The 12,550-nt window shown below is 48.7% G+C and overlaps 1 protein-coding gene across 1 annotated transcript; it reads left to right on the top strand.

Moving 5' to 3' along the window:
* Window positions 1-442: 442 nt before the first annotated feature.
* On the top strand, window positions 443-3,522 carry INHA (inhibin subunit alpha). Its single transcript, XM_047082420.1, has 2 exons — window positions 443-716; window positions 2,690-3,522. The coding sequence occupies exons 1-2, from the start codon at window positions 443-445 to the stop codon at window positions 3,520-3,522; spliced, it is 1,107 nt and encodes a 368-aa protein (XP_046938376.1).
* The last annotated feature ends 9,028 nt before the right edge of the window (window positions 3,523-12,550 follow it).

Here is a 12,550-nt window from a genome sequence, read left to right as displayed (position 1 = left end):
TGTACCTGATGTCACCTCTGTGCTGGGTGCTGGGATGTGGCTGTGTGTGTGTGTGTGTGTGTGCGTGCGTGCGTGTGTGTGCGTGCGTGTGTGTGTGTGTGTGTGTTTGAGAGAGAGAATAGGGGGAAAGGGTTGTAGGTTGTATGTGTAGGTCAGGTCACTCTGGGTGAGAACTCTCACCAGCCCCCTCCCCCACATGCCTGGCAGGAGTGGGAGATAAGGCTCAGGGCCACAGACATCTGCGTCAGAGATAGGAGGTCTCAATGCCATGGGCAGGGGCAACTTGGACTGCAGGGCGTGGGAAGGACTGGGGAGACTGGGATGAGAGGGGTAGAAGAGGGCCGGTACTGGGATGGGAGGGCAGAGTGGAGAGGCGGGGGGGTGGAGGGCAGACCCTGACAGAAAGGGCACCGGACACCGCTGGCCCTCCGCTGGGTGAGCCATGTTGCCCCAGCCTCCACTCCTGCTCCTCTTACTGCTGTCTCTGAAGAGTGGGCATGGCTGCCCCGGGCCAGAGCTGGACCGGGAACTTGTCCTGGCCAAGGTGAGGGCCCTGTTCTTGGATGCTTTGGGGCCTCCGGCAGTGACCGAGGAAAGTGGGGATCCTGGAGTCAGGCGTCTGCCTCGAAGACATGCCCAGGGGGGCTTCGTGCACAGGGGCTCTCAGCCCAGGGAGGAGGAGGATGTCTCCCAGGCCATCCTTTTCCCAACTACAGGTAATGAGGGCAGGGAACTGGCAGGGTGACTTTGACTTTGAGAAGCAGTGTGGTACATACGGCATGGGCTTGGGAGCCAGACAGGTCTGGGTTTGAGTCCCATACACGCCGCTCAACTGGCTTTGCAACAGGGGACCGGTTACTAAACCTTCCTGAGCTTCCGTTTCCTCACCTTAAAACGGGCAGTAATGCCTACCTCTGAGGATTAAGTGAAATGATGTAAGGCTGAGAGGAGGCATTTGGGAGATACTCATTAGGGAGACCTAGAGTCTCTAGCGACAGAGATATTTGGGTATCGGCCCCTTCCTTCCACCTTTCCTTCTTTCTCTGCCTCCACTCCCTGCTCGGAATCTTGTTTCTTTAGCCCCAATTAGCTGAGGCTTGAGAAGGTATCAGAGATGCAGGAGTGAGATTAGTTGAGACACTTTTCCAGAAAATTAGTCTACTTTCTCTTGACTCCTCATCTCCTTATGCACGTTCCCATGTTCCACTGACTGAACCAGTAAAGTCCTCTTCCGGGTGGACTTTCTCGTAATCTGGCCCATCTTTCCCTCAGAGGGGACCCCGTGCCTCCCTGTGCTTTAGTCCTCGTGCAGCACTGTGAGTTGGTGTGGCTCTGGGATGGGGCAGAATCCCAGCCTGGCCACTTAGTAGTTCATTTTTGTAACCCTTTCTCCTTATCTGCAAAATAGATCACTTGTGAGATTTATAACAGAATCTGTGTCACACTATAGTCCTAACCCCAGTCCGTCAACTAGTCCATGATTGTTTAATATAGCCTCCATACCTGTTGGGGAAGGATGCCAACCACCTTCCTTCTCTCTCTTTTTTTTTTAACTTTAATTTTATTTTTTAAATTTACATCCAAATTAGTTAGCATGTAGTGCAACAATGATTTCAGGAGTAGATTCCTTAATGCCCCTTACCCATTTAGCCCATGCCCCCTCCCACAACCCCTCCAGTAACCCTCTGGCCAATCACCTTTCTTAGAAAGCCCTGCCCTCTATCCTAGGCTATTTACCTTCCCCTCCTGTCCCTCCTTTTTCTTTCTGGTATTAACCTTTTTTTTTTTTTTAAGTGGAATTGTGTGTGTGTGTTTTAAACGTTTATTTATATATTTTGAGAGAGAGAGAGAGAGAGAGAGAAAGAGCGCGTGCATGAGTGGGGAGGGGCAGAGAGAGAGGGGGAGAGAGAATCCCAAGCAGACTTCTTGCTGTCAGCACTGACCCCAACACGGGGTCCAATCCCACGAACCTCAAGATCATGGCCAAGAGTGGGAAGTTCAAATGACTGAGCCGTCCCGGCGCCCCTTAAGCGGAATTTTTTTTTTTAATGTTTATTTATTTTTGAGACAGAGAGAGACAGAGCATGAATGAGGGAGGGTCAGAGAGAGAGGAAGACACAGAATCCAAAGCAGGCTCCAGGCTCTGAGCACAGGCTCTGAGCACAGGCTCTGAGCCTCAGCACAGAGCCCGACGTGGGGCTTGAACTCACGGACCGTGAGATCATGACCCGAGCTGAAGTCGGACGCTTAACCCACTGAGCCACCCAGGTGCCCCAAGCGGAATTGTTTTGAAGAGTTTATCGTGCAACATTTCTGACTTGTAAAAAGATATATGAGGTACTGAAACAATTGCCTGTGTATCTAAAGTACTATCACCCATTTCACACTATCAGTGAGCAGAGATTCAGGCCTAACAGCTCCAAGTGAAAGTAGAGGGTGGGCAGGGCCTCGTATATACGTTGCTGATAGGAATGTTAATAGGTAAAACCACTTCAGAGGGAAGTTGGCAACGTCTTGTATTTTCTGCGTCCTATAGAGATGAAAAAACAAATGGAGATTCTCTGTCGGTTCTCTCAAGACTGGAGAGGGGCCCCAAGTCTGACAGAGCACTCAGGAGAGTGGCTGAGGAGGAGGGGTCCCAGGCTCCGCCAGTCCGGGCTGCCCTCTCCCTTCCCGCTATCTCCTGCAGGTGCCAGCTGTGGGGATGAGCCGGCTGCCAGAGAGCTGACCCAGGAGGCCAAGGAGAGCCTCTTCACGTATGTGTTCCAGCCGTCCAAGCACACACGCAGCCGCCAGGTGACATCAGCCCACCTGTGGTTCCACACGGGACTGGACAGGCAGGGCAGAGCAGCCTCCAACAGCTCTGGACCCCTGCTGAGCCTGCTGGCGCTGTCATCAGGGGTCCCCATGGCTGTGCCCATGTCGTTGGGCCATGCCCCCTCTCGCTGGGCCGTGCTGCACCTGGCCACCTCTGCTCTCCCTCTGCTGACCCACCCCGTCCTGGTGCTGCAGCTGCGTTGCCCTCTCTGCTCCTGCTCGGCCCGGCCCGAGGCCACACCCTTCCTGGTGGCCCACACTCGGGCCAGGCCGCCCAGCGGAGGGGAGAGAGCCCGCCGCTCCACTCCCCCGCTGCCCTGGCCCTGGTCTCCCGCCGCGCTGCGCCTGCTCCAGAGGTCTCCAGAGGAACCCGCTGCCCACGCGGACTGTCACCGAGCGGCCCTCAATATCTCCTTCCAGGAGCTGGGCTGGGACCGGTGGATCGTGCACCCTCCCAGCTTCATCTTCCACTATTGTCACGGTGGCTGTGGGCTGACTGCCCCACCAGACCTGCCCCTGCTGGTCCCTGGGGCTCCTCCGACCCCTGCCCAGCCCCTTTCTTTAGTGCCAGGGGCCCGGCCCTGCTGTGCTGCCCTCCCTGGGACCATGAGGCCCCTACGTGTCCGCACCACCTCAGATGGTGGTTACTCTTTTAAGTATGAGACCGTGCCCAACCTTCTCACGCAACACTGTGCTTGCATCTGAGGGAGTCCCGCTGGTGGCCAAGCCCCCACCATCAACAGCTGGAAGGAAGAGCCGAGTTCAGAAAATAGATGGTTCTTACTTCTGCCTCCTTCCATCTCTCTCTGCCTGAGGGCCCCCCTCCCCCATATGACCCTGTCCCATGGGCAACATGTGACAATAAACAACATAGTGCATATGACTTGTCATGCATTCTCTGGCTTCTCTGATACGGTGGGGAGCAGCTCTGGGCCCCAGGAGCATAGGATTGTAGGCTCTCAGGTCACACAGCCTCACTTGACCTAAAGATCTGGAGTTCAAGAGCTGTAATTGGACATGCATCTGGTGGGGAGCTGGTGTGGAGAAGACATAAAAGTGTTCTGAGCTCTCGACAGCTGCTCTGGAGACAGCTGACCCTCATGCCTCTCCCTTGCTATTCTCTACCTTAGCTGATGGACCCCTAGTTCAAGATCAGCTGATTTGCAGACTGGCCAGAGATCATGGCTTTCAGGGCCCCACTGAGATAGATGTTCAGAGCAGCTCAGATCTTGGGTTCCTCAGGAACTTGGGTGGGAAAGTCAGGGAAAGACGGATGAATGGGCAGAGTCTGAAAGTGGACAGGGGCAGAGACGTGGAAGAACGAAGACCCAAGAATTTCAATTTGCTGAGGGTCCCAGGACTCCTTTGAATCTGTCACTGGCTCTTGATGTAGACTCCATGAGGCCTGGCCTCATGGGATTCAGGTTCTAGAAACCTTTGCTTCCCTTAATGTGCCCAGTATATCTTTACATAAACCCCTAACTCAGTCCTTAATGTCGGAGGCGTGGAAAGGCAGAGTCTACCGTCAGAGAAATGCGCTCTTGTGTGCCTCTGAGTGCACCCTTCGTGTATGTGATCAGAGCCCAGAGCAGGATGCAAAAAGTCCTTTTCTCTTCCCGTTGTGTCTCCTGTCAGTCCATTCCTGCCTGCCTTGATGGGCCCTGCTTCCCTGGCCTTCCTTCCTGCTTTGTCCACTCTCCCCTTTCTCCCTCTGTCTTGTTATCCTCCTGCCCTGCCCCGGGGTCCTGGCTCGAAGCCAGTAGCTTCCGTCCAGTCTCCCTTTAAGGGGGATGTTCAGGCCCCTTAGACTGAAAGTTGGAGCACTTTCTGATATTGACCGCACAACCACAGCTTGGATTGTGACTCATCAAAGACTTGTTCCTGCGAACCCAGCTCCACGGGGTGGGTGACTGCTTGCTCTAGGAAGGGAGTGTGGAGGGGCGAGACTCCCATCCCTTCACCCGTGGGCTAACACCTTCCCCCACTCTGAGCTCAGCTGAATGAGCTGCTGTTCCTCATGACACAAGGGAATAGCCCGCATCCACACTCCTGAGCTAACCTGTCTCTGTTGATGCTGAATCCCCAGCTGGTTTGCTCCTGCTTCCGAGCGGGGGGGACCTGCCTGTTCAGTCTCCTGTCTCTCCCAGCACCTTCATCTAGACCCAGCATTGCAACTAGTCTGTGCTCAGGGCTCCTGGGGGTCCCTACTCAGGCGGTGGACTTGGGGAGAGGGCTGGTTGGGCTAGGTCAATGCTGGGAATGGGAGATGTTCCTCAAGTCTCTCTGAGCTCCATGCTCTCGCTGTCTGGCTTTCCTTGCCAGATCCTCCCTGCTTTGAGTGAGGCCTTCCCTGGGATCTGCAATCCTCCTATAGGCCTGGGACCCTGTGTTGTTCAGACTTTCCCTGTCCCAGGGATGTGGATGACATCTCATGGGTGGAAACTCTACCAAAGGGCACAGGTTCTCTACTAGGCCAGTTAGCGGGTTGCTGGTAAAAGGTTTTCACATACCTGAGACAGTGAGAAAAGTGAGTACAGTGTAGTGTCTTTCACAAAGCCAAAGATATTCATTTCACATTTTTTTTTGAGAGAGAGAGAGAGAGCGAGAGAGGGAGAGAGAGAGAGAGACAGCCTGAGCCGGGGAGAGGGGCAGAGGGAGAGAGAGAATCCCAAGCAGGCTCTGTGCTCAGCATGGAGCCCAGTGTGGGCTTGATCCCAGGACCCTGGGATCGTTACCTGAGTCGAAATCAAGAGTTGGATGCTCAATGGATTGAGCCAGCCAGGTGTCCCCCAAGGTATTCGTTTTAAAGAGATATCCTTTGGGGCGCCTGGGTGGCTCAGTTGGTTAAGCGGCCAACTTCGGCTCAGGTCACCATCTCACGGCCCGTGAGTTCAAGACCCACGTCAGGCTCTGTGCTGACAGCTCAGAGCCTGGAGCCTGTTTCAGATTCTGTGTCTCCCTCTCTCTGACCCTCCCCCATTCATGCTCTGTCTCTCTCTGTCTCAAAAATAAATAAACGTTAAAAAAAATTAAAAAAAATTAAGAGGTATCCTTGGCTTGAAAGTTACTCTCTCTCTCTCTCTCTCTCTCTCTCTGTGTGTGTGTGTGTGTGTGTGTGTGTGTGTGTGTGAAGAGAGACAGAGAGTGTGTAAAAGTATTATTATTTTTCTGATATAATATTCTTTTATGGTTACTTAACAAATTAAAACTTAGCAATTCTAATTTGGACCCTAAGGTTTGTCGTTATAATTTTGCTAGCTGAGATCTGCAAAATCCCAAAGTCAGGGAGTCACACATTGGTCTGGGCCACCCCTTCCAGAATCTCTAAAGCCTTAGATTCTTCTAACTTAGCAAATTGAAATGACACATCTATCCTCCCTAAGAGGGGCTGACAGTAGCTAAGGACATCTTTTTGTCCTCACTTCTTGCAAGAGACTAAGAGCAGTAGATTTCAGAGATGCTCCTCCTTCCAGTGCTAATCATTAGAAACACTCTGAAGACTTTTAATTCAGAGTTAGTCTGAACAGAAAACACAACTCAAACTGACTTAAACCAAGCTAAATTTAGTTTAATTTAATTTAAAAGCCACTGGCTCATGGGGTGCCTGGGTAGCTCAGTTGGTTAAGTGTCTGACTTCGGCTCAGATCACGATCTCACGGTTCATGGGTTCGAGCCCCATGTCGGACTCTGTGCTGACAGCTCAGAACCTGGAGCCTGCTTGGGATTCTGTGCCCTGCTCTTTCTCTGTCCCTCCCCTGCTCACGCTCTGTCTGTCTGCCTCTCTATCTGTCCTTCTCCCTCTCTCTCAAAAATGAATAAGCATTAAAAAAATTACTGGCTCGTGAGATTTTGTGACCACGTCTGGCTAAGGTTTGGCTTGTTTTGGGGCTCCAAAGATGCCTCCAGGATCCAGCTCTAGGCTCGACTTCCCTTGGGCCGACTTCATCCCAGGCACACGGCAGCCTGAGCAGTTCCAGGTTCTTGTCATCTCACACCTGGTGTCACGAGGGAGTCTGCTTCCAGACATCCCAGAACGTGTCTCGGTGGCCTGACTGTCCTGATTGGGGTCATGTGCTCCTCCGGGAAAGGTGGCCGAGGGAACAGAATGAGTTAATGACTTATATATCCTGTGTCCTATCCCCGGAGCCCCGAGCCTAAAGCACAAGGGCTAAAAGTGAAAAAAGGTGATTCCCCAAAGCGGGGTACAGTTAACACAAAAATGTGGAGTCGATGCCTAGAGGCAGGTACTGTTGCTGCCTCCTCCTAACTAGCTCTAAAATCAAGCCCCTTTTCTCTCCCTGCATAGACGCTATTCTGTCACTTCCGGGAGAATTCTCGAAGGGCAGTGCAACAGCCTCCTGAACCAGTTCCTAAGCAATCATCCCCACCTCCCCAGCTACTTTCCACCTGGATGCCGAAGGATACTTCTTTTGTGATCACGTCCCTTGGGTGGCTTAAAAAGTTGTGTCCACAAAGTTCAACCTCCTCAGTGTGTACAGCAGGCCTTTATGACCCGTCCACACAGCCTGATCTCAGACCCGTCCCTCCCTTCCTCTCCCCACCCAACCACACACGCCAGAAATATAAATTCCCATCTTCCTCAATCCATCATTTCATTCTCAAGCAGCCCTGTCTTCAGCCAATCTCTTTTCCTCAGGCAACGCCTCCTTGAAGATCCAATTCTCATGTCATCTCTTCTGTGACTTCCCTTGACTCCCAGATGGCAGAGCCACCACTCTTCCTTGCTGTTTCCTGGGCACTTTGTTCTTTCACGTTGATTTTCAGTAAAAGTTGCTTGCTTGTTATTTCACAAAGAACACGCAGATATGTTCTCTCGGTCAGGTTGCAAATATGGAAAATAATGCTGAGGTTCTCCTTGGTCGTCCCCTCCATAGAGGTAAGTATCCTGCCAGACACATTTCTATGAATTTACATATAGACATACACCTTGTAGAAACAGCTTTTTCCTCCACAAATGATATCATGCCTTATGTTGAAACTCTACATTCTGAAACGTTATATTCTGAGGACTTTCATTGACTTTATTTCCAGTCCTGCCATTACCTTTTTTTTCTTAGAAATCACACTGCCTCCACCAAAGAATCTTGTTTTATTAATTTTACTATTTATACAACAAAGGGCTATATAGAGCTTACTATGTGCCAGGCACGTTACAAGTAAGAGCTCATCCAATCCTCATAACCATCCTATGAGGTGCGCACTGATATCACACCCATTGCACAGATGAGAAAATGGAGGTATGAGAGATTAATTAATTTATCCAGAGTCACATGTCTAAGTGGTGGAGCCAGGATTTGGACTCCAGAAGTCTGGTTCCAGAATCTGTGCACCCACCACTATGCTGCATTACCACATGGCCTCTCCTCTCCACTGTTCTCCAAATGTGCCTGCTGAGGATATGAAACTGTGCTCATTGGTAAGGAAGATATCCTAGTGCCAGGACACTTGTGGAGATGGCAATTTCTTTCTTCCTCCCTTCCTCCCTTCCTTCCTTTCTTTCTTCCTCTCTTCCTTCCTTCCTACTTTTCTTCCTTTCTTCCTCTCTTCTTTCCTTTCCTTTCCTTTCCTTTCCTTTCCCTTCTTCCTCTCCTCCCTCTTCTTCCTCCTCCTCCTTTTCCTTTCCTCCTCCTCCTCCTCCTCCTCCTCCTCCTCCACAATCACTTTTGATCTCACAAATGTCTTGTCCTTTTTTCTTCTTTTCCACTGAAAATATTCTTCATTTTCGTTACCTATATCATGCAAAACAACTGACCTCACACGGGGCTGTCTAACTGCTCACTGTGACACCATCTTTCTTGAGACCATTATACATTTTTAAAAGCTACAACGATTTGGGGCGCCTGGGTGGCTCAGTCAATTGGGCGTCCCACTTCGGCTCAGGTCATGATCTCGCGGTTTGTGGGTTCCAGGCCCGCGTTGGGCTCTGCGCTGACAGCTCAGAGCCTGGGGCCTGTTTCAGATTCTGTGTCTCGTTTCTCTTTGCCCCTCTCTGTTTGCACTCGTATTGCTGTCTCTCAAAAATAAACACTAAAGAAATTAAAAAACAAATAAATAAAAGCTGCAATGACTGCAGGGATTCAGTAAAAGGAATTCAGGAAAATGACTCAATAAAGCAGCATGCTGTGCACTTTCACAATGTGAAAGTATTGTTTGTCTACAGGCAGGAAACAAGCTGATGAAACTCCTCAGCTATAAACACGTGCCACCTCTCATGAAATAGCAATGATTCTGATAAGGAGTCACAGGCTCAAAGGGTGAAGCCGGAAGCCACAGATTATTTCCAGGCCTTCAAACCTGATGAATGCAGTCTTCCTGGCTGGATTGCTACATTGCTTGGGACGGGTAGCTCCTTCGTTCATTCCATTTTCTGTTTTATGAATGGGAACATCTGTTATTATTACTCTATGACTGTCTTCCCATTGTATTTGGGAGCAAAGAACTGGTTTTGTTGGTTCACAGGTGCACAGATGGAGAGCAATTATGCCCCAGGAATCATACCCACATCCTCACCCATACTTTAGATAATTTAAATAATGAGATTTGGGACTTTCAAGTTGGTGAGATTCAGATAAAATTTTGGGCTTTTTGAGTCGATGCTGTAATGGGTTGACACTTTTGAGCACCTTTGGATGGGGTGATTTTACTTGGGATGGATGTGAATCTGGGGGGCAAAGGTAGACTGTGGCAGGCAGAATAATGGCCCTCCAAAAATGTTCACGTCCTAACCCCCAAATCTGTGAATAGGTTACCTTGTATGATAAAAGGGATTTACCAATGTGATTAAGTCAAGAGTTTTGAGATGGGGAGATTATTCTGGGTCATCTAGGTAGACTAAATGTAATCACAAGGATCTGTGTAAGGGGGAGGCAGGAGAATCAAAATTGTAAGGCCAGAAAGAGAGATTGCAGTGATATGGCCAAGATCCAAGGATGCCAGCAGCTTCTATAAATTGGAAAAGGCAAAGGACAGGTTTTCCCCTGGAGAGAAACTTTCCTTCCTACCGGAAGGAAACTGTAAAGTGTTAATTAACATGGCAAAGGCCACTTTGCAGGTGTGATTGAGGTTCCTACAGACTTTAAGATGGGGGGATAATCCTGGATTATGCAGTGGGCCAGTTTAATCACGGGAGTCCATAAACGCAGGGAAACTCCCTGGCTGTTGCAGAGAGATGGGATTGTGGAAGGAGGGTCAGAAAGGTACAAAAAGGGGGCTGCAATCTAAGAGATGCAGGAAGGCTCTAGAAGGTGGAAGAGTAAGGAGATGATCTTCCTCTAGAGCCTCCTGAAAAAAATGCAGCCCGGCTCTCACCTGGATTTTAGCCCAGCGAGACCCATGGTGGACTTCTAACCTATGGAATTGTAAGATGGAAAGTCTGTGTTATTTTAAGCCACTAAATTCGTAGAAATCTGTTGTGGCGGTAATAGGAAACTAATCAGGAGTAGTGACCAAAGATGACATGGTATCTGGGAAGAAGAGAAAGCTTTTCTACCATTCCTGATGTGGCCCACCTCATTCAGGAAATGCTTGGGTTCAGCAGAAATGCAAACACTTACGGAGGTCATTCCTTAGACCCAGTGTGTCTGACAGAAGATACATTCCTGAGTCTCTGGACTGGTTTTGTCCTGGAGTAGAATATATTTTGAGTTGAGCAGTTCGAACAGTTTTCAGGATATACAGTGGGTCTCCTAGAAGACTATGTTGAATGAATGTGATCAGGACAGTCTCTGGGAGGGACTGTAATAACTCCATTTTAAAGTGCTCTTGGGGCTCCTGGCTGAGTCAGTCAGTGGAGCATGTGACTCTTGATCTCAGGGTTGTGAGTTCAAGCCCCGTGTTGGGTGTAGAGATTACTTAAAAATAAAACCTTGGGGCGCCTGGGTGGCTCAGTCAGTTAAGCGTCTGACTCTTGATTTCGGCTCAGGTCATGTTATTGATGTTCTTGAGATGGAGCCCCATGTTGGGCTCTGCGCTGATGGCACGGAGCTTGCTTGGGATTCTCTCTCTCTCTCTCTCTCTCTGCCCCTTCCCTGCTTGTGCTTTCTCTGTCTCTCTCTCAAAAAATAAACATTAAAAATTATTAATAAAATTATTAACATTAAATTATCAAATTAAAATTAAATTATTAAAATTAAAAATTATTTTGGATGTTTATTTATTTTTGAGAGAGAGACAGAGCATGAGCAGGGGGAGGGGCAGAGAGAGAGGAGACACAGAGCTGTCAGCACAGAGCCCGAGGCATGGCTCGAACTTACGAATCGTGAGATCATGACCTGAGCCCAAGTCAGATGCTTAACCGACTGAGCCAGCCAGTGCCCTAAAAAATATATTAAAAAAATAAATAAATAAAAAATAAAACCTTAAAAAAAATAATAACAATTTATCACATCTTTTCAAGGACTGTTGACCTTTATATCCTTTTATTTCTGGTTTATGATGGTCACAGCTCTACAAAATAGAACCAAACTGTATTTTTTGATACTATTAATGTAGTTAAATCAATAAGTAAAAAGGAAGCATAAAATCTTGGGACACCTGGGTGGCTCAGTCAGTTAAGCATCCAACTTCAGCTCAGGTCATGATCTCACAGTTGTGAGTTCCAGCCCCGCATCAGGCTCTGTGTTAACAGCTTGGAGCCTGGAGCCTGCTTCAGATTCCGTGTCTCCCTCTGTCTCTCTGCCCCTCCCCAGCTTGCTCTCTGTCTCTCAACAAAATAAATAAAAAAAACAATAAAAAAGTTTTGAAAAAAGGAGGCATAAAATCTAAACAGGAGAAATAATTATTATCTGATCAAACTATTTCAAAATAAGAATACAGATACTTTTTGGTATATATCACAGAAAAACTTTCAACTTAATTTCCTAAAAAAATTTCTTAATGGCTGTTGGTCAATGCAGCATTAAGAAACTGTAGTGCAGGGGCGCCTGGGTGGCGCAGTTGGTTGGGCGTCCGACTTCAGCCAGGTCATGATCTCGCGGTCCGTGAGTTCGAGCCCCGCGTCGGGCTCTGGGCTGATGGCTCAGAGCCTGGAGCCTGTTTCCGATTCTGTGTCTCCCTCTCTCTCTGCCCCTCCCCCGTTCATGCTCTGTCTCTCTCTGTCCCAAAAATAAATAAACATTGGAAAAAAAAAAAACAAAACAGTGACAATTAAAAAAAAAAAAAAAAAGAAACTGTAGTGCAAATTCTACCAAATACATTTATCGCAAAGGGGGTTTGTTCATTTTTCTGCAAATAAATGTTGTTACATTAACAGTGAACATGTAACAAATTGGGTTGCCTGGATGTTTAAAAGCTATCACCATGGGGTGTGTGGCTGGCTCAAGAGGTAGAACATGCAACTTGATCTGGGGGGGAGGGGGTCCTGAGTTTGAGCCTCTGCTAGGTGTAGAGTTTACTTAAAAAACAAAAAATCTATCCCCATAAGCCAGCCCTGCAACTAAAAACTCAAAGATATTAATTTCAAGATTCATCCTTAGTCCAATATTATCTATACCAAGGCTGGAAGACCTTAATAATAAGAATAAAACCAAAATGTATTTATAAAAGCACTAAAGAGGCACCTGGGTGGTTCAGTCGGTAAAGCATCCAACTCTTGATTTCGGTTCGGGTCATGATCTCATGATTTGTGAGTTCGAGCCCTGTGTCCAGTTCTGTGCAGACAGTGAGGAGCCTGCCTGGGATTCTCTCTCTCCCTCTCTCTCTGCCCCTATCCCAC

The sequence above is a fragment of the Lynx rufus genome, unplaced genomic scaffold (genome assembly GCF_022079265.1).
Source record: "Lynx rufus isolate CCGP_SWC_20201006 ecotype Redwood Valley unplaced genomic scaffold, mLynRuf1.p SCAF_2, whole genome shotgun sequence".
Lineage (NCBI taxonomy): Eukaryota > Metazoa > Chordata > Mammalia > Carnivora > Felidae > Lynx > Lynx rufus.
This window is presented reverse-complemented; position numbering and strand designations above follow the sequence as displayed.

Bases quoted from the DNA above. Each gene is read 5' to 3' on its own strand.
- INHA (XM_047082420.1), top strand. From the start codon at position 443: ATGTTGCCCCAGCCTCCACTCCTGCTCCTCTTACTGCTGTCTCTGAAG. The intron at 717-2,689 runs GTAATGAGGGCA...TATCTCCTGCAG, and splicing joins CATCCTTTTCCCAACTACAG to GTGCCAGCTGTGGGGATGAG.